General features: G+C 39.3%; 2 protein-coding genes across 6 annotated transcripts; both read left to right on the forward strand.

The window, feature by feature from the left end:
• The first annotated feature begins 2,099 nt into the window (after nucleotides 1-2,099).
• LOC145488571 (E3 ubiquitin-protein ligase TRIM71-like) lies at nucleotides 2,100-20,588 on the forward strand. Of its 5 annotated transcripts, XM_081467460.1 has the most exons (3): nucleotides 2,100-2,437; nucleotides 4,094-4,327; nucleotides 15,311-20,588. In XM_081467460.1, the coding sequence occupies exon 3, from the start codon at nucleotides 15,572-15,574 to the stop codon at nucleotides 17,642-17,644; it is 2,073 nt and encodes a 690-aa protein (XP_081323586.1). In that variant the 5' UTR covers nucleotides 2,100-2,437; nucleotides 4,094-4,327; nucleotides 15,311-15,571; the 3' UTR covers nucleotides 17,645-20,588. The 5 variants fall into 5 exon arrangements, with proteins under 5 accessions (XP_081323586.1, XP_081323585.1, XP_081323589.1 ...); XM_081467459.1 differs by having other exon boundaries at nucleotides 2,100-4,327; XM_081467463.1 differs by lacking the exon at nucleotides 4,094-4,327.
• LOC145488582 (uncharacterized) lies at nucleotides 4,321-11,101 on the forward strand. Its single transcript, XM_081467473.1, has one exon. It carries the CDS (start codon nucleotides 8,648-8,650, stop codon nucleotides 9,302-9,304), a length of 657 nt encoding a protein of 218 aa, XP_081323599.1. The 5' UTR covers nucleotides 4,321-8,647; the 3' UTR covers nucleotides 9,305-11,101.
• Nucleotides 20,589-20,753: the final 165 nt, after the last annotated feature.

Here is a 20,753-nt window from a genome sequence, read left to right on the forward strand (position 1 = left end):
GAGAGAATTTGAAAGTTTGCAATGTGAGCGGCAGGCGAGGGCTTATGAAGTACTCTCTTGAATGTTTGCACCACCTAAATTAACACAAAGTCGCCATTTTTTCCCTTTTATTTATAACATGAAAACGCGTGACTTTAGTACTGTGTTTACATTGCTTCAAGCCTTGTGAAAAAGCTATTTGACCAATCAGAGCTAGTGTTATATAACCAAATTATTTTTTAATAAGCATTGATACTGTAATAAATATTCACTTAGGACTAGTTCAAAAGAGAACAGCTCTTCCCGGTTGTTATCAATCGCTGAACAATTAATTCTGAGCCCGATGCTTTAACTACTTTTTGCGTCAATTTTTGCTTGAATTCTTACCACGAGTGATTGCACTCATACCCAAAAATTTTGCCGCTTTTCGAAAGTCAATATCTCCTTCAAATTTACAAGCAAGATAGATTAAAGCGGTCGCTAGTTACAATGTACCATGTTTAAAAAAGCTCTTTAATAAATCTTTTTGAAGAAATTCGTATCTAGCATGATACATTCTCTACACAAAATTGTATGCAAATTAGGCCGGTCTCAGCATGTCAATAGTGACGTTAAGACTCAACGATATTGAAGACTGTTTTTCATAATCGTATAGCCTGCGACAGCATCCGGTTTTTTTTGCCTGGGGGAGGGGGGTACTCCCTTAAATGGGCTAAATAGGTATGCGCGGCCATAAAGGGTATGGTTTTTCAGCTGTTTTGGTCATGAACGGGGTATTGATTTTAGCTGATTTGGCCATTTTGGTCATAAATAGGGCATGTATTTCGCACTCTAGCCTTGATATGGGTATGTTTTTAAAAAGAAGCCGCTTTTTCATCATCATCGAAAAGAAAATCAACAAAAGCCCTTCACAAATTATGTTTACGGTAATTTAACATTGGTCTGAACTAGGGAACTAATTATAACGCAGGTCTAAAACAGGGTTTTGATTTAAGGGTCAGGTCATAAATAGGGTTTCGAATTTTTGGCCAGATCATAAATAGGGTAGGGAATATTACAGATTTTGGTCATAAATAGGGTACAGGTTTTGGGAAGCGGGCCGCACACCCCCACCCGATTTTTCTAGGAGTACCTCCCCGGTTTTTTGGCTCTTGTTTGTTTGAGCGCATAAGCATAAGCAACATATGCAGACTGAGTAAGATGTGAATAATTAGCGACTGTTGTCAAAAAAAAAAGAATGTTCCAACAAAAGACATTACATGACAGCAATTTGCTAAGATTTTGGCACATCAGAGGGTGTGTTGCTTGTGCTTGTGCATTATGCTTATGCGATGGTCAGAAACGGCAGGCTTGAATGCCAGTTCATAGCATCTTTCACCCCTGGGAGTGAGAGGGTAAAGGATATTACACAAAAGAATATAATTCTTGAATTGTCAGAAAAGACATAACAGAGGGTCTGGATCCAGGTACTGTAATCTCAATTTTCAGATAAATTTTCGGCAGTTTTTCAGCTATCAGTTCAAATTTCAGTCCGTCCATGGACTATCAGCAAATTTTACACGTCAGTTCAAACTGCGTCATTTCTCAGCAGATAGTAAGAATGTTATCTCACCTCATTTCCTCCCTCATAATTTATTGTTTGATTGTCGAAGACTCTCCCTGGTTAAATAGTTTCAAACTAGTTTCAAAAGGCAACGTTTCGGGCCTTTTACTGAAAGAATCAAAAATAAACACGGCTGCCGGCGCCGGTAGCTTCAAATACTTGTCACTAGGTATCATACGTAGCAGGCGTTGTCAGAGCCCAGTAGACACACCCAGGGGGGAGCCCTTCATTTCATTTGATGAACATTTTAAATGATCTAGGCATACAGTCAACACGTACCTGAGTATCTTGATGCTGATATATGAGCTCTGAAATTCCAACAGTCTATGTTGATTTTTTTTTTGCGGGTCAAATGCTGATGTCATTGAAAATAGCTTCTCTGAGACGAAAACATTCTTTGCATTGCAAACCACGTACGTGCCTACGGACTACCTAGGATATAACAAGAAGTCTTTTAACAACTTTGCGTGAGAACGTTGTTTATTTATCAAAAATCTAGAAACACCCACAGAAATAGCTATTCACCATCTGACAGATGAAACGAAACTTGCCGTAGTAGGTGAAGCCGATATTGTACACTAGCTTTAAGAGATCTCAAAAATAACAAAGTGCGATCTTTTAGATACACTTTTTGCCACCCTGCGTTTACTGATCAAATATTTAAGGTAAACAAATCGACTCAGCAAAGCAAGAATCAAATAAAGTGATAAGGTTTACAGTTCAGTGTACACACACTAGTACTTGGCGCAACCGATCAGAGAGGTGTTTGGGCACATATATTCGATGTACGTAATTCTGGTGTGGTTGGAAATTAATTATTGGTAAATCTTCAAAGTGGAGCTAAACTCGTTGCAGGTAAGTAAAGTATTTTGTTAACAGTGCATTTGAAGGCGTTCTGAATGCCGAAGCGTCCATAGCATCCGAGGTGGATGGCATTATCATGTCTGGAATTTTCGACAGAAGGTATTCGCTTGGGCTGAAACATTTTCTCAGCATTGACCGAATAAATAAGAGTTCTGATTTTGCAAGTGTGTTTAATAAATGATGAAACAAAAGATTCATTCGTTCAATTCTCCGGAAACGTTTGAAAACGTTTTAGCCAGATTACAGAAATCGAAACAAGAAATTCCCAGTCAGGACTCTAATTAAACACCACTAATTAAGAAACAACACTTTATCTTGCAGTTTCGCAAATTACAGATGTTCATTTTGTTTCGTTTCGTTTCTCAAATTTCCGTAAGTCGCCAGAGAAGTAGCTTTGTTTGACTAACCGAGGCACAAACCAAATACGTACATTGTCATGCACAGTATATCTCGGTTAGAAAGTGTATGAAACCAAATCCGCCGAGTGAGGGAATTTTACAAACGGAGGACATTAGGATTTTCTTGAGTTGTTGACCAAAGAACTTTCCTAGAATGAATCTGTTTAAGAAGCTGCGAAAACATTTCGGCACATGAGAGGGCAAGTTCCACTAACACGTGCGACAATAAAATGTTGTTACATACCTTCTTACACAAATATGGAAGCCATAGGTCATCGCTCTGAATAAAGTAGTGTTGCAGTTTTCTTCAATGAACGCTGAAAGCAAAGCGGCCTTAGTCTGCCATGTTAGCTTAAGCGTGGGTTTGAAATAACCTTTAGAAAAACATCTGCTTTCACAAGCTACTCTGTCGTTTCTTCCTAAAGGTCTCTTTTGTAAATTTAGCACTAAAATACTTCAATTTATGTTCAACTCAAAGCCATTAAGAATTGTTATTTGAGGGAGACTACAGTTAAAATGGATGTTAACATCTTGTATTTGAGAAAACTGTCTGGCGTGTTGAAACAATGCTGGTCAAATCACTCCAGGCTGACATAACATTGATTTTACAGTAATTTGTTATATCTGACTGCATGGATCATGTTATCATTCAATACCTCGAGTTTTTTGAACGAACCATGCTAAGGAGCAGGAATATTATCGACAAGGAACTGCGAACAACTGGAATAACGTTTGTAGAAATGCTTTTTTTTGTTGGCTCCTTGTCCATGACGGTCCCAGATAAATTCTGACAGATCGGCTTGTTTACGTGCCACTCATACCAGCGTGTGGTCATCAAGAAAGCAAGAAAGATACTTTATGCTCACGCTATGTTGCTTGCACATGCGTCGTACCGTGAAACCATCCCTTCACTTTGCTGTCATGACTACAGGACTGGCATCAAAAATCTGATCTAACGGCAGGCGAATCTACGCTCCATATTTTTCACATTGATCGTCCATGTTTTCTAGATAGCTCTCTTTATATAATGGCTTATAAGAGTTCCGCTACTTCCGGTGATTACATGCACCTTAGTAGAAATTAATTCAGTTGCTGCGCAAACGTCTCCTGAAACATGACACGAGGCTTTCAAAGAACTGTACAAAATATTATTCACATTCTACCAAGAGCTATTTCGTTGCCTAGGATGCCGATTTAAAACCGTGTAATTTTATTGTTCAAGGCGTTTATTTTGACGCTTGCTTGGCAGAGTTTGAACTTACGTGTCGACGACACACGAAGTCAGGGAAAGATCGGCAGGGATTTTTTCGCCAACAACATGGTGCTTAGCCTGAGGGTTTTTGCGCAAAGACGTACTGGCTTGTTGTAGTCCTTGATAAGAGAAGTAGAGTCTTTTTCAAAGTATCCAGTCAATTCAAGGACAACGAGGACAGATGTCACAAAAGAGTTTCCTCTGAAAAAACCAGCCACAATACATAGAGAGGTACGTGTGCGAAAATGAAATTAGAATAGTTTTTACATATTTTCCATTGTCGGGATTAGGTTTTCTCTAATTATTTAGTGAGTAAACGAGTCATGTATCTAATCTAGTGTTCAGTTGTTTCTTTTGTCAAATTCGAAATCTTCAGCCTAATATCTGATCATGAAACTCGACATGGCAGCCTGTTCCAAAGCCCTGTTCATAAATACTTTAAAAAATGCCGCTTCCATTTTCTTGTAACGGCGTGAACGGGAAAATTTTATAGCTTTATTGCGATAAAAATCCATTATTGCTATTATGCAAGATGGTTCTACAGTTTTCATTGCTGCCAGCAGTTAACTCCTTTTAACCGTATATGCTCTACAGAGACGCAAGTCAGTTGTTGATAGCCGATTCTAATTCAGTTCCGCCTGTTGTTTTGGTTGGTAAACTGCTAAAATATGAGCAATATTTTAGCAGGGAGTGGGGGCGGAGCGTTTAACCAAAGTTGTATGCAAAATAACAATAAATGAAAGTCTAGATAAATATTTTAAAGTTGCTAATATTCTAGTTTGCTTGAAATACTATGCATTAAGGGAGAGTTTTACGTGTCGACTCATCTGCATTTTGCCACGTTTAATACCCCCGTTGGTTTCCATTGTTCCATATAAAACAATCAAAAGCGAGCTGATGGCTCCTGAGGGAAATTTGTTTTGGAAATTTCACGGCTAGTAGCGAAAACGTGGTCGTGGAAATGATATTCATCATTGGAATTGATAGTTTTGTAGCCTAGCAATCAGAAACTGAATTGCTTCAGTGCTTATGAAGCAGACATAGGCGTTTGGTCACCTTCGCACTTAGGGGGTGGTGTGCGGTTGCAGTGACCTTCTTGCCTGAACTGGAAAATTAGGTAATACCCAAATCCGTGAGTATTGAAATCGGGATGCAAACGAACTCAAATTAAATTGCATGATGAACAAAAAAAGTTCTCAATTGTAACGCAGTTGAACTGTTATAACTCCAAAAATATATAGTTATTTTGAAACCTCGCTTACTCTATGACCTCGATCGACAGCCTAGTAAGATCAGAAAACTATAAATGAAAAACGTTCTTTCTTCCTCGTGTAGATAGATAGCTTTATTAAAAGTTCAAATCGGTCGCAAGTAGATGATGTTCTGCGTCTCAGCAGAGCAAGTCCCTCGGGTCGGAGAATAAATTCAATGTTCAATACGAAGTTCAGTTTCGACCACACTAATCCCGTTAAATTTGAAGAATGTAACTTTTCTTCTTCATGCAGTTTTGCTTTCGGTTCACATTAAAACGGCCACAGAACATTACAAATGCATGCTAGGGCATGCGCACATTGCTCGAGCCCGCAATAAATCCGGCTTTGTGACGTCAGCATAAAAGATCCCTTTTCGTATTTTAGAAATCTCCCCTGACTGTTTACAAGAAGATTGCCGTTTTAGCTTGAGCAATAGGCAAAACCGGAGGGAAAAAGACGTTTTCTAACAGTTAACCGAATTAGTGTAGACCAGGACTATACTACAAATAGCTTAAACTACCGATCAGCCTTGTTTGTACGTCCACGCCATAATTCATGTTTCCAAGTTGTGATCTGGGTGTTGCGCGGTGATAATGCATATGGCATTCATCTGATATGAAAATCGCAAAATTGAAAATATGACGACAGCATATAGTTTATAAAGTCTCAAGTCATAGACTCCAAGTTTGAAAAAAAAAAATTGTAACTTTGCTCAGCTAAGTAAACAATGACAATGAATTTGGCGGAATTCCCATTAAGCTTTCTTCGAATTCAAACTTTCCTTTATCGTGAGGGAGGATACCACAAATCACAAAGCATCATCAATTTTGATTTGCAATCACGTTCACAAATCATAACCGGAATCAATCTTTAAAAATCGAAATTTCTTTAGGCAAGCTCAACAAACTGAGAGACAGCGCGAGACGCTTATGTTAACACTAATAATAGTTACTGAATGTGTATTTCATTTTGAGTGTTTCCCATAGAGGCTTTTGATCCATAAATGTGCTCTTTCTTGCGTGCGACATTTCAAACCTGAAATCTCGGAAAATTGAACTGAGAAAACATACTCTCGATTTTTCAAATGTGACTGAGTTGCGAATTATCATCCATTTCCACTTTTGTCAGACTTCTGGTCATTATGAGTCGCCATCACTTCCTAATGGCTTCCGTCATCACTTTTTGCGATTACATACAATATAATATTCCCTAACAAAATCAAGCCATCGAGTTATTGATGGACTTCCTGTAATCTAGCTTTGTACGGTGCCACTATCTTCTTGAAATCATTTTGAAACTCATTGACAGTGCCTCTGTAGTTAGCTCACTTTATCTGCGGATGTACTTTGCCATTAAGTTTAATTTATTTATGACAGCGAAGGCAAACTCTCATTCTTATTTTATCGGGACAGAACTGTAGGTAAATAACCAACCCATCAAAGAAACTTTGATTTTAATGTTGCCAGTTATTATTTTTTTTTTTTCGACTGGGGTTTCCCGGTCGCTAGAGGTTGAACTGGTATCGAAGACCGCAGTCAGTATATTTCCAGAGAAAATAACGCCCTACATAAGTTATATTTTACCATGCATGTATATATATGCTTAATATGACATTTATATGACCTTGAGAGTAATACGAATGTGCAATACGAGTGTGATTCTTATAACGATAGCAGCTAATAACGATTTTTGATCTCCTAAGCCATATTCTACTTTTTATTAAAATTAAGTCTTCTTGTAGAAAGACCCTCTCAGATTTTAAGAATTTTGTGTGAACTATCATATCTCAAAGGAATATTCAAATGTATACGACTTGCTTTGCTAAGAGGAATACGTAAAACACCATTACTTAGTAGACCAAGGGCTGCATTCTTTTTTCCACACCAATGTCTAACGTTCGATGAAGATAGTAAAGATCGATTTGAACTTAAAAGTGCTATTAACCGAGAATATGGTTATCATTATTTTGAATAACCACTTCAAAAGTCCATTTGCCTTAAAGCGATAACCTATTGCGAGGCGAAGTAGCCCCAGGATTGCTTGTTGAGAAAACAAGATTTAAATATGAAAAGCAAAACTAATTATTTAACTCGTCCGCGAATAGAAACGCTGATATAATTATAGAGACATTTCCAACCAAATCGAATTGATTTGTCAACAGCAAACAAATTTCAGAGCTATCGCGGTCGCATTTCAAGCAACTTTAATTTCCAGCAGTTAAAATAGCGCAGACAATTTCAGTGAACTTTTTCCTGCTTCTGCGATTAGCAATAATGGGTAAGAAACAACTGTCAGTATTCCTGCGACAAAAAGTCAAAAGTAGTACTGTATTATAATTGTATTAACTGAATTTAAGTATTATTGCTCAAAAGTGAGGGAACCTCTCAGCTGGGCTGGCAAACTTGAAATGGGTTCTCGTTTGAATGACAAACATTAAACTGGGTTCGTATTCATTAGCTACTATCGCCTCGTTCAAATAACTTGACAAAATACCCTTGTCACTCTTGATAAGTCCGAAAAAAGCAGTATCCAATTGATAACAACCACTCAATCACGCAAAGAGTATCTTGTTTTAACAGGTGAAAGAAAAATATGTTTTCTTGTGGTGAACTGCATTAGCAAGCTTGAATGGTATGTTTGTACATTTAGCAAAAAGCTTGTGTAAAAGTTTATATTCAAGCCCTGCGTGTAAAAATCAATTATTGAATACTCGATGACAACAAATAATCTTTTATTACCTAGCCTTGACAATAGACATCCATCAAAATCAAGATTATGGACATCTTTTTATAACTTTCCTTGTACTAGCTTTTTACTTATAAAAATCCACATTAGGGACCGCACAAATATTATTCGAGAAGCGTATTAAGTGGGATATAAGATAAGATAAATTTTGCGTCATGTTTCCTCTTGCATTCTCATTCAAATCAGACAATTTATTTTTCCGGTTAGAAACGCCCGAAGCGACAATACTGTAAGCGACTTCTGGCCTTGAATGAAAGAGGTTTAAAATGGAAAGCGTGCAAATTGCTTGAGCACAGCTGCATCACCTCGTCGACAAGCTAAGATTTCGTGGACTCGATACGTCAAGCTCAGATAGAATTTCCCTTGAAATGAAGTAATTGACTATAAGTAAGTTTGCTTTTTACGGCTTGATACGTGACTCAAATACAATTCCTCGGCCGCAACAACAAATAATCGAGACAAATATTGTGAAGTTAACAGAAGAGCAGAGAAATATTAATAATCCGGATAAGCGGAAACCGTCTCTTCGGACGAGAAGACGAAAGAAACCTTCATGGCGGATTTTTATGCTTTGTGGAACGGTGTTCATCACAGACTGCCAAGAGACCCAGTAAAAATAATCATCGGACTACCAAGATTTAGTATCATCGTCTTTTCAGCCATCATTTTCTTAGGATTTTTGCGAACTGGCGAAAGCCGACGATGCGACAGCTACAGAGATTGCCTCGGGGATTATATCCACTGCTGTAGTGGGTACTGTCGCAGGTCATGTAACTTGTCCTGCTCTCGAGACGAACAGTGTGGCTCCCCGGGCAGCGTTGAGGAGTACTGCTGCAAGGGAAAATGCATTTCCATCTCCTCCATCTGTGAAAAGCCTGTGACAGATGAAGAGGATGTTCTCAGCAGTCCCGTCATCGCAGTGGTGGTTATATTCGGTGTGATGCTCATCGTAGCCGTGTGCTGCGTCTTCAGGTCGTATTTCTGCAAAGTGCGCACGCTTTGTTTCGGTGAGAGTTCGCATCAAGTCGATACTGCCGCCAAGGCCCGTGGCTCTGGCTTTGTCGCACTTGGACGAGGGTCTGTGGGCACTGAAGACGGTTTAGACAGCACAGAGAGAATTTCCATGCAGTCTACCAGCACTTGGGTTGGTCAGGATTTTCGCATTGCGCCTCCAAGATCGTCGAGTTTGAAACGCAGTGGCATCGTGTAAGAAGCTAAAAGTACGCTTTGTTTTGAAGCCAGCTGTCTCAGTTCCATGTTTTATACGAAGAACATTCGATAAAGGTCGTGTAGCGATCTTGAATATTCTAAGATTTAGGACAGCTGTTTGCATACAGGACTGACATAACTCGGCTGTGCCGGAATCATTCAAAAATTGCTGTATTTAGCGCATAAGCCAAGCGAAGGACTTGCGTAAAGAAGCTCAGGTAGAGTTGTTTGGGCATATCTCAGGATATGTACAAAGCGCCATGATTTCCGTAAGGTTAATTACCCAATATATAGCTGCCTTGCAAGCAGTCTTTCAGTACATCCAAGATTACATTTATTCATGTAAACGTATATACACGAAAAAAAAATATTTATGCCATCAACCCTTCTATCTCAAAAGGCTGAGACCAACTTTATAATTGCTCGATTTGATTTCGAGATAAATTAATAGCTTCAGATTTCGCGCGAGCTTTCACTGTGACAGTGTAAGCGGAGTCTTTTTTCCTCTTTTTCGGCATTTTCTGTGACATTAGGTCGGCATCTTTTCTTTTTCATTTTGTCGGCGAAATATGCGCGGTATCATCAAACTGGCAAATGGCAAACCTGGTAAGTAAAAGTAATTCGAAAAGTTGATTAAAATCTGACGAATGTGCAAATTCACCTGTACATGTCAATTGTAATCGATCAGGAATGTCAGCGGTACTGGTCAATACGAGACAGTCATCAAAGAAAAAAGGAAGTTGGCGAAATGGATACAGAAAATTATTTCTGTGAGCATATTCCGACTTTTAAATTAAAGCAGTTTTCTGAAAAATTTTGATAATATTGTCGCCGATGTCGGAAATTTCCGCAAGTAACTGAGACCAAATTAAACATCGAGAGAGTCTCGAGAAGGTAACTGTTTCGACTAATTTAGAACAGATAGATAGTTTCAATAATTTGTCAATTTGACACGTCAAAAAATGAAATACGTAATGTCAATATCTGAAACATTCATCGGATTTTTCATGATGTTGTGTTTAGTATAGATCAACGCAAAGGTCTAGAAATCTCTAGCGTAAAGTATTTTATTGAAGAAGATTCTTGACTATTGCACACAACATTCATCACATGTTATACTTAGTAAATCAAGTAGTCTTTTCTCAGCTTTTCAGAAGTGGGGCGGTTTTCAATTAAATATCGTAAAAGCAAATAAAAGCAAAACCAAAGTAAACGTTCCAGCCAATCAAATAGGACACAGACAATACAGTGAACCTATCAAAACTCTAACATATCCAGGCAACATTAAAACATGTGGCTGACACCAAGCGCGGGAAAATATGTGCGAGCTAGTCAAGAATGGTTTTGCGTTTTTATCGTACTTCTCAATAGGCGAGTCAGTTTTTAGCCAAGCGCGTTGCGCATGCAGTTATGGACAACGATTGCAAGTGTGAATTATTTTCGCCACTCAAATGAAAACCGCTTCCAGTCATTAATTTAAAAAAACGGTGTTCTTTTATCTTGTTTTATTACTTTTTTATACAGAAGAAAAGTTTTCCGTTGTAATTATCATGGTTGACAAATTACTTCTTTATTTTGGCGCGAAATGTCAGCGTTAATTTATTTCACATGTGAAATTGGCATGGCAACGTTTGGCGCGAAATTTCTCGATACTATAAACCAGTCAAAAACCCACGATTGTAAGCTCAATTTGTCACCCATGATATTAGAAGGTAATCAAATGGTATACTCGTGAAATTAGGAAATACAATTTGACTTGCGTTTTGTCAAAATTCTAGCAGTTTCCCTTGCCTAAAGGCTCGGGAATTTATTAGAATTTTGACAAAACGCGCTTGAAATTATTTCCTAATTTCACTGGTCACCATTTGATCATGACCCATGGTAATGCAATCACTGATATTTGATTTGGTACAAGTACCAAAGTACCTTTGTCTTGCTTTTCCGAAAGCTAGGCTAGGCGCCTGTGGAAAGTGATTCTAACTTTTCAGTGTAGCCTACTTGGCCAGGCGTTTGCTTTTTGACGAGTGACCTTCTCCCCAAACTCCTTTTGACTGACTCGGGTCAGCCAATGAGGTTGGCAACGCGCTACGTTTCAGACTGTGAATGAAAGCCTTTAGAGTGTGACAAGGAATCAAGGTCATAATCGCCGTGTAGCCCCGTTCATATGCTTGCGGCAAGGGACCGGAAATTTACGAAAATACTAGAGCTATATACGTAGGATCTGTGAAAGATTTGATCAGCCAAAAAATAAATTGTAGGCCCATGTTTGCTCCACTTTTTCCTGCTACGGCATGCTGGCAAGACCCAACCAGGTCAAAACCGGTGTCTTCTGTTGCATCTCGGTTTTCAGTTTGGACTCTCTCATGTCGTTGTCGCGTTATAAGTGTTCTAGGCATTGTCAACCTTGCTTAACCGCAACACGCATACAAATACGGAGTGCGGATGCTGAGAGATTGGTGACAATAGAAAAGCTGTGAATGAGGTCTACAACAAACGAACAAAGGCAAAAATGAAACTTGTGCCTTCTGTCTTTACCCTTTCCTACACCAGTGAAAATATTTGAATTTGCTTGGAATGACAATTTTTTTTGTTTGTTTGTTTGTTTGTTTGTTTGTTTTTCAGCTGAAGCTTGTTAAATCGAGTAAGAAGTCAAAAAAGGGTTTTTTTATTATTATTTTTTCAATGGCCCTCCGCGCGAAACTTAACTTGTTAGCGAGGCTAACAGACGCCACCAGTCCATTTTGATTTCGGCAGGTATATTGCATGTCGCGTGTAACCAACTATGTATTCAATTTCATCGATAAACTTAGCTTTGATGCTCAGTAATCAATGCTAAATTTTAACACTTAATTAAACTTCCATATTTTCTGTGTTGTTCTAATTCCCTGAGTATACTTTATTTACAAGCACGTAAAGCTTACGAAGCAAGATTGAAACACGGAAGTTTGAAAACAAGAAAGAAAAGGAAGTTTAGAATAAGGAAGTAGTGGTTGAGATTATCTGTGTAAATTACAATCAAGTACAAGTAAAAAAAACAAGTAGAAAAATTCCCCAATTTTGTAAAGAATATTATGTTACTGAACTGAACTGTGCAATTAACTTTCGTCACAACAAAATCTGCACTTCCGATCTTAAGGTTTTAGTTGCACTGGTGACAAAAAGATATTAGCACAATAAAAGCCTATCTTTTTAGAGTGTAAGTTAAGTTACCATGACGCAACGATTTCATGGTACATAAGGATTACCATGTCAAAGACAACTCGATAATACTGTGCAAACAATACGTCATGGACTTGCTTGATAACAAAAGCTGTGAACAAAAGCGTTTTAAGCTGCATGTAAGGGAAATGCACTGAAACACACGTGCAGGAACATTTTAAAAGGCAGGAGTTAGTCTTTGTTCGTTGAGTAAAGCAGAGATTCGGTCGCCTAATTCTCAGTTGTGGAAACTTTCAGTAGCGTGGTGTACAGTTTTCGTCGCACGCCAGTGGCCAGATACATGGACCGGCAAATCACGTACTGGGCGAAAAAAGTAGCTAGTTAAAACAATCAAGTTCACAAATCTGGTCGTTAAGTCGATTAGACACAGGTTTTAAAGTTCATCCGAGGGATTTGGTAAGTGCATATATACTAGTGTATAATATCTCGCTGGCTTGCAGTAGTTTATAGAACTTTATAAATTTATGTGCACGCTTTAGGAACCTCAACGCTGGTGGCAGATTTGTGCTCCCAAACAATGCTACAAAAATCATATACTTCTATTGGACTAAACCTGTTAAGAGAACAGAAACTGAGTCTAATAGCAAAGCCTTTGCCAGCCTCTAACTGGTAAGCGGTACGTCCAGATTAGTTCAAACGGTTTGCTGTCACCGGATTTAGCGTGTTCGGAATCGACAATGGACGCACTAGATTCGCCGGAACGGCTCGAACTTTTGCGGGAATATTTTTAAGTGCTTCCGACCTACGTAAATTTCGTCAAAGTCTGGGAAACAGTATGACGATATCATGTGGTGGAAAAGCAACATTAGTGTCCCTTCTTTATTTAACTCGTTAAGCAAATCTTGTTTGGGATAGCAGCTTTAAAATGTCCAGAACAATAGTTCCATTGCTGCAAAGATATCGGCTTTTGAGCGTCTAAGCTCGTTGACATCATATTGTCGTGCGTGCCTGGCGACTTAAAACTTATCTTTTAAAAACCGCATACTTCTTTTTCCAGCGGGAATGATCTAGAAATGTCTCACAGTAAAGGACAAAAATATTAAGACTCAAGAATTGCGAAATCGTCAGTAGCTATAGGTAATGGAAGTGCTTCGTAGTTGGGTAGGACATGAATGTTTAAGGTGCTAATGTTTCGGGCAAATTTCTATGGAAGAATTAACGAGATTGATTTTTTACCAATTGGGGGAGAGAAATTAAAACATAAACTTTTTATCGCAAATGGTCAACCTTGCTGGTGTAAAACTATGTTTGGGCCGTCATTTCGGAGACATCGATATTGTTTAAAGTGCAAATATAATTCCATAGTCCGGAGGTGCAGACTTAAGTTGTTGTTTTTTTTCGCTAGCCATTCAAATTTCGACAATTTCGTCAAGAGCTTTTGGACAATTATTCAAGATTTATCAACCAAAAGGCAAGTAGTTTTAAGAATCTTTTAAACAAACATTTCTCAGTAAGGTTCATGTTTAAGCGATGGCGGTATTCAGTAATCCAGCAAATATTTGTTTTTCCGTACGGGGACTGAATTGAATGTAGAGCAGATTAAAAGAGGGATCAAAGCCTTAGCAAAAAGCTGAATCTATTTTGCTGTAATTTGCACACCGGCTTCCGCAACTGAGTTGAATTAGAGACCAGGATTTAGCTCTCAACAAACAGTAGCCGGCTTAGTCCTAATTCTGGGCACGTACAACAGAAAATTGCAACTCGATCGATGAATCAGCCAATTTATGAAAACGTTTACTGTAGCCTGAGTATATAATATAATCGTTCAAAACTGATATCCTTCGAAAAAGTGCGCACGTAATTAATTTGACAAAAATTGTCTTGCAATGCTTTCGCCTGACAATTTCTTTTATCTCTTCGTGTTAGCACTGTCCACAAAACAGAAGTTTCATTTACTCGAACTATGCTAAAGAATTTCAAGATCGTACAAACATTATCGAACCCTTTCAGCGTCTCAAAGTGAATTTCAAATCAACAATCATTTTATCTCAATTTAATAGGATAAAATGGATCTGTTATCTAGTTTGTTGAATTTTAAACGATTAACACTGTTGTGAATTACCAGCTGTGTGGCATTTAAAGCGGCATTAGCGCATTTTTAATCACTTTGTTGACAAGCACCCAACCAAAATTATAAAACGAAATACATGCAGGGCACAGGTCAAATTTGTTCTTTTTTTCGCGCGGAAACGCACGAGATCCAAATTGCCCTTTCGTGCACGCACGCTCTGTAATATTCTATCAATTAATCTGTCTAAGGAAACGATTTGTTATTTAGATTTTTCACAAATTGCTTTTAAGACGCCTTAGTATTTTCGGGTACTATGATGAGACAAGACGAAATTGACGCTGTGTTTGCCCAAAGCCAATCAGAGCGCTTTCCCTTTGTTCCGTCGTTTAGCGTCCTGAAGACAAATCATAAATGTAATTGATTGGAAAGAATGATTCTTTTGTGTAGAGGATAAAAGCCGCCTTGAAAATCAACAGCTGGTATTCTGGCCATCAAGTGCAAGGGATATCACCCGAACAGTCTTTCGTCCAGCGCAACTGTAATTTACATGTAAGGGCGAACGAAATGTTTCCGTTTCGGATTCAAATGTCGCGTGCTTTCTTTGTAGTTTAAACAAATCCTGTTAGTTTGATCCATTTTTGACATGATTTTGTCAGTTTTCTTAGGTATTTTATTGGCTTGTGTCAACGAAGTTTTTTGTCCTGTAATCTGTGTTATACTTTTCGTTTGCATATTTGCATTTAACATCTGGTGTATTTTTCTTTTGTCCATTTTCAGGAGATCTCGTCCCCTATCTTCTTCCTGGATAAAGCAATACCCTTGAAGTTTCAGAAATTACAGCCTCTCCTTTGGATCAATAACGGACAGATATCAGAAAAAAACTTCCTTGTTTTTATCTCCCCCGCAACGAATATTGCTTACTTAAGAATCGTAAACATCGCAGCCACAAAAACCTTTCTCGAGTGGTTTAACCGACTTTCAAATCAAATTTACATGAGACTGCACTGTTCAAATCTTTGATAGCTCAACGAAGTATCCATGGATCCTGGAAAATTTTGTGATTTAAACGACGATATATTGAAGAAGAGGTTTTATAACTGTATGATGAACTCGTTTCTTCCCGATAAACTCTCCCAGACGCCCGCGGCGCTGCTGAATGGGTATTTTGCGGAAATTGTAGCGATTAACACAACGAACTCAAAGCTTCTTCGATCGCCGCCGATACATCACAACTACCATCGCAAATTTCACAAGCATTCCAAGGACTATGCCGTGCATCATTTACCAGATCAATTTCTCGAGGACATACCCGAAGAGCACTCCGAAGTGACGAGCATGCTTGGTAGCTGTCCCGATCATCAGAAAGAAAAGCTAAAGTACTTTTGCGAGACATGTGACGAGCCGATTTGCCTCGATTGCACCGCTTCTGAGCACAGAAAACATCGATTTTCTTATTTACGCGAAGTTTATCACAAGCAAAAGCACAGCATGGCAAGTTTACTCGGCCAGGGAAAAACACAGATTGAAAACACGCGAAAATCGCTGAACGAAGTCAAAACCTTGCTTTTCAAACTTCAGGAGGAACGCGCATCTATGGAAAAGGCCATTCGTGAAAACACGCAGATTTTAATAGCGACTCTCCAACAACAAGAAGAAAGATTGCTGGACGAGATAAGCAGCGCTTTTAAGAGCAAGGAAAGCTCACTGCGAAAGGAAAAGCAGTACTTTGAATTAATTCTTGAACGACTGAGTGGCAGTTGTCAATTTGCAGAAAGAGCAGTCAAAATCGGCAATGAATTAGAAATTTTAGTCATCCAGAAGCACTTGAAGAGAAAGTTAAACGATATTTCGCACACTCGAAAAGACTACAGCGCCACAAATTTAAAAAACATCTACTATTTTCCGGAGAAAAACTCCGTTGAAACTACTCGGAAAGCGCTCGGGCACATTGTCGTTTCCGACACCTGCTCGGATTTGTCGACGGCAAATGGCGACGGGCTGGTGAAGGCCCAGGTCGGGGCATCTGCCGAGTTCGTTGTGACAGCGAAAGGTTTCGACAACCAGCCGAAAAATCGCGGCGGAGATCTTGTTACTATCGACGTCCGAAGCCCGAACAAGACGACCATCCGTTCGGAAATCGTCGACAAAGGCGACGGAAGTTATGCAGTGGGATTCACTCCCAGTTTAAACGGTGAACATGAAGTTGGAATCGCAATCCACCATCAGCCGATCAGAGGAAGCCCTTTCAAGGTTATGGTCACCAATCCTCGCGTTTACAGCAAGATCACGCGTTCAACTTTGTGTATTGGAAGTCTGGGCGAAGTTAAAGGGAAATTCAAGCTTCCTTGCGGTGTGGCGGTAGACAGCGAGGGGAGAATCCTGGTAGCCGACTGTCATAATCATCGCGTACAGGTTTTTGACCCCCAAGGAAAGTTCATCAAGAGTTTTGGAAACCTCGGAGACAAAAATGGGCAGTTGAACCATCCGACGGATGTAGCAGTCGATAAACAAGGAAATATCGTTGTCTGTGATAAAGACAATCACAGAATACAACGCTTTACAAAAGACTTCGCTTTTATCAACAAGTTTGGTGGTTACGGGGAGAGTCAGGGGAAGTTGAAACGTCCGTGGGGAGTATCCATGGGGAACGATGACGAAATTATAGTCAGCGATAGGCGCAACAGTAGGATACAAATTTTTAGAGAAGACGGCAGCCTTTTGCGCGTGCTTGGTTGCCATGGAAACGCCCAAGAAGAACTTGATCATCCGTATCACGCGGTAATGAACGCTGATGGCGACATTTTTGTCACTGACAGCAACAATCACGCTGTCAAAGTTTTCGACTGCAATGGGAACTTCGTGCGCGAGATTGGCCAATCGATGCTCAAGTACCCAACGGGAATTGCTTTCGACATGGACAACCACGTGATTGTATCAGACCAATACAATCATCGTATCCAAATCTTCAATGAGGATGGAAGCCTGGAGGCTACTCTTGCGTCTGGACTCAATGGCCTGGGTCAGAAGTGCTACCCTAAGGGTGTGGCCGTTTCACCGGGCGGGTACATTGTTGTTGCCGATAGTGACAATCATCGAGTTATTGTGCTATAGATTTGAAATAAGATCGTAATGGACGATTACATTTAAGGCTCGGTCGAGTAAGAAGATTTAAGACCATTTAGATAACTTTTTTTTTCTTAGTCATTTGAACATGCCGTGAACGCGAGAAGAAATATGGCCGCGCGAAATCTGGGGGAAAGCAAGCACATACCCCTTAGATTTTGCACACAGCCATCGCTTTCTTTCTTGTCGAGCTATGGCTAGGGGTTTCTCGCAATCTAATGAGACTTGAAAGCCTCTTGTTTCTTCAACATTTTAACTATGCGTTTTAAAGATTACACCAGGGGTGACACAAAAGAATAATAGAACATTTTATGATTTTAATTGCAAGTTACGAGAATCCCATGCGAATATGTAACCTGCTCCAATTTTTCTTCGGTCCGATCATTTACATAGCTTTTTCTCGTAAAAGATTGCTGAAACGGATTGCTTTTTCTCGCAGCCAACAAAAGTACGTTGCACGTAAAACTCAAAGATTCTACTTTGTCTGCCACAAAAGAATTGGAGTACCACGCAACCCTGTTTCAGTGGGGCAGATGAAATATTGTTGTGAAAATGACATACAATTTTGATGCGACCAGTAACGAGGTATATCCTTCAGTGATAAGATATTGGTAAATGCTTAGTTTGAAGGTGTTTTATTTTATAATTTGTCACCCGCTCGAAGCTGTTAGCTGTTCGTTCTTTTCATCAGTTTTGAGTAAAATTCTTATTGGGTTGTATTGCAGACTTAGTTATGTGGAGCAAGACTCCCTCATGGGAGCGTTAAACTTGAATTCGCACAACGCTAGAGAAATTAAAAAACGCAGCTTTATTTCTACGGTTTGGCCTACCGTCCACACTAATCCATCACGAAAACGGAGCTTTTCGAAAACGCTCTTCAAACCGGAGGAATCTAAAAACACCACAGCTTTTTGTTTTCGTCTGGACGGAAAACATTTTGAAAACGGAGTGGTTTTTTTTTTTTTTTTTTTTTTGAACGGTGTAGTCACGATAATCATGTAATTTCCCTACCCGAGATTTCCTCAGACAAACTCCAAAATGACTGCTGATTGTTGCGTTTTCAAATTCCTCCGGCTTAGTGTGGACGAAAAATGCTTGATGCGTTTTCTGGAGAAATCTCCGTTTTCAAATTTCTCGAGCGTAGTTTGGACAGGGTTGCAGCTCGCCATTTTTGGTGTGGCTTGCGACATGTTTATTTCTACCTCCCGGTATAGAAAAGTAAGTGAACTAGTACAAATAAAAATTAAGAAAAAAACAAAGACAACAAAAAATAACAGGCCTAGGTTCTTGCTTTATAAAGTATTTTTAGGCAACACATTTTCTTCGGTCAAAGCATTCGATTTATAAAGAATTAAAGTTGATGTTTTCGTTCTTTATAGAGACAGAACATTTAAAATAATATCATAAATACATTTATCAATATTACGTTCTATTCTGTGCTAGTATATTTGTAAAATAGATTAAGATTGGTAAATTAACTGGAATATTATTGAAACAGAATATTATTAATATCAAAGTATAGAGTAATAGCTAGCTAGCTTTTTGTGGGATACGTTTTAATTCCAATTGCATTTCAATTTTGAAATTACCCTGCGGACTAGTTTTTCACCTCAGGGATCATCTAGGGGATGGAGGAGGGGGCAGAGAGAAGGGGACGGTTACTCCTTCCTTCTCTCTACTCCCCGAGGGGAAAACCGTCCCGAAGGGACATTCAGTCAAATTTACAAATTATCGATAATATATTTACTATTTCTCTGTAAGTACACGCAGACTGCGTGGCAGTGTTGTTAATGTTATCATTATAGTACTGCTTACCTAGTAATCATAGCAATATATCTTACTTTTTATTCCGAGTCCATTAAAAAACAAGATGAATAGACCATGAATGATAAAGGTTTAGCGTTCTGTTGCGAAGAGCTGCTAGCCCAATCTTTTCTTACCACAGTGGTAACACGTAAGTTTCGTTGATATTATACTCGGTACAGAGCACCTCCCAGCAAGACAACTCGCTCGCCGGGCTCCTTTAATAAGGTTCCTGAAAAATTTTGGTCCCAACTATATGGCCAGTTCGTTTTCCGATCATTTTAAGAGGGGCAGTGGCCTAGCGTTTGGCACGCTGAACTCTTGATAGAGCCGATTCATGCTCTGGTCGGGGGTGGGGGGGGGGGGTGGGGGAGTGAGGGGGGGAGTGGGCAGGAGTCGTTGTATTGTGTTCTTGGGCGAGAGGTTTTACTCTGACTGGTGGCTCTCTCCTTCCGGGAGTACAACAAAATGTATCGTTAAATCGGTATGAGGAGTAACCTTTCGAAAGACTGGCATTCCCCCTAGATCCTAGCTTCTAGGGAGTAGTTCCTTGGAACCTTAGATAAACTCGGGTCACTTTGGCAGATTTCAACTCTTACCCGTTCATGAAAAAGGACTTTTTGTGAGGAAAAAAAAACTTACCTGGACACACGATGCATCATTGAAGATTGGGGCTCTTGGGGACGAGTACAGCTTCTAGTTTAATTTAGAGAGCTATAGTCACTTTCTTTGTGGAATAATTTTCGATTATTTTCTGCTATAACCTGTCACAGAAGAGAAATACCCCTCGAAACTAGAAGTAGGTTTATATTTAATATTAGGTCTTCTATATATCCTTATCGTAAATTAGTTCCGCACTTTACTTAGAATCGTAAACTTATCATAATCTACAGGAAATAATGTCATAAGATAACAATGTATGAATCTTAAATGCAGAATAATTAAAAATTCATAAATGTTGACATAGAAAGGAAAGGAACTTCCCTCTATTGTAAGACAAGTCCGTCCGCCGTTATTCCTGTTTTCCACAGCACCCAAGCGCAGCTGATAGTCCATATCCGTCCTTAACCGCGCAGGTCCACACGGAAAACCTTTCGTTACAAACCACATTACACCCAGTGGTGTGGCACACGGTAGCAGCTGCAATTTAGGTTTTTTCCCTTTCACTACCTTGCCAGTTTGGTTACTTCAGATTACACGCTAGCCGGGTTCGGACGTTGTTTTGCAAGCCTGCGTTCAGTGCCGGAGGAAAAAAAACACGCACATGCTTCATACTGATGAAAAAAATTTTCCG

The sequence above is a fragment of the Orbicella franksi genome, chromosome 5 (genome assembly GCF_964199315.1).
Source record: "Orbicella franksi chromosome 5, jaOrbFran1.1, whole genome shotgun sequence".
NCBI lineage: Eukaryota > Metazoa > Cnidaria > Anthozoa > Scleractinia > Merulinidae > Orbicella > Orbicella franksi.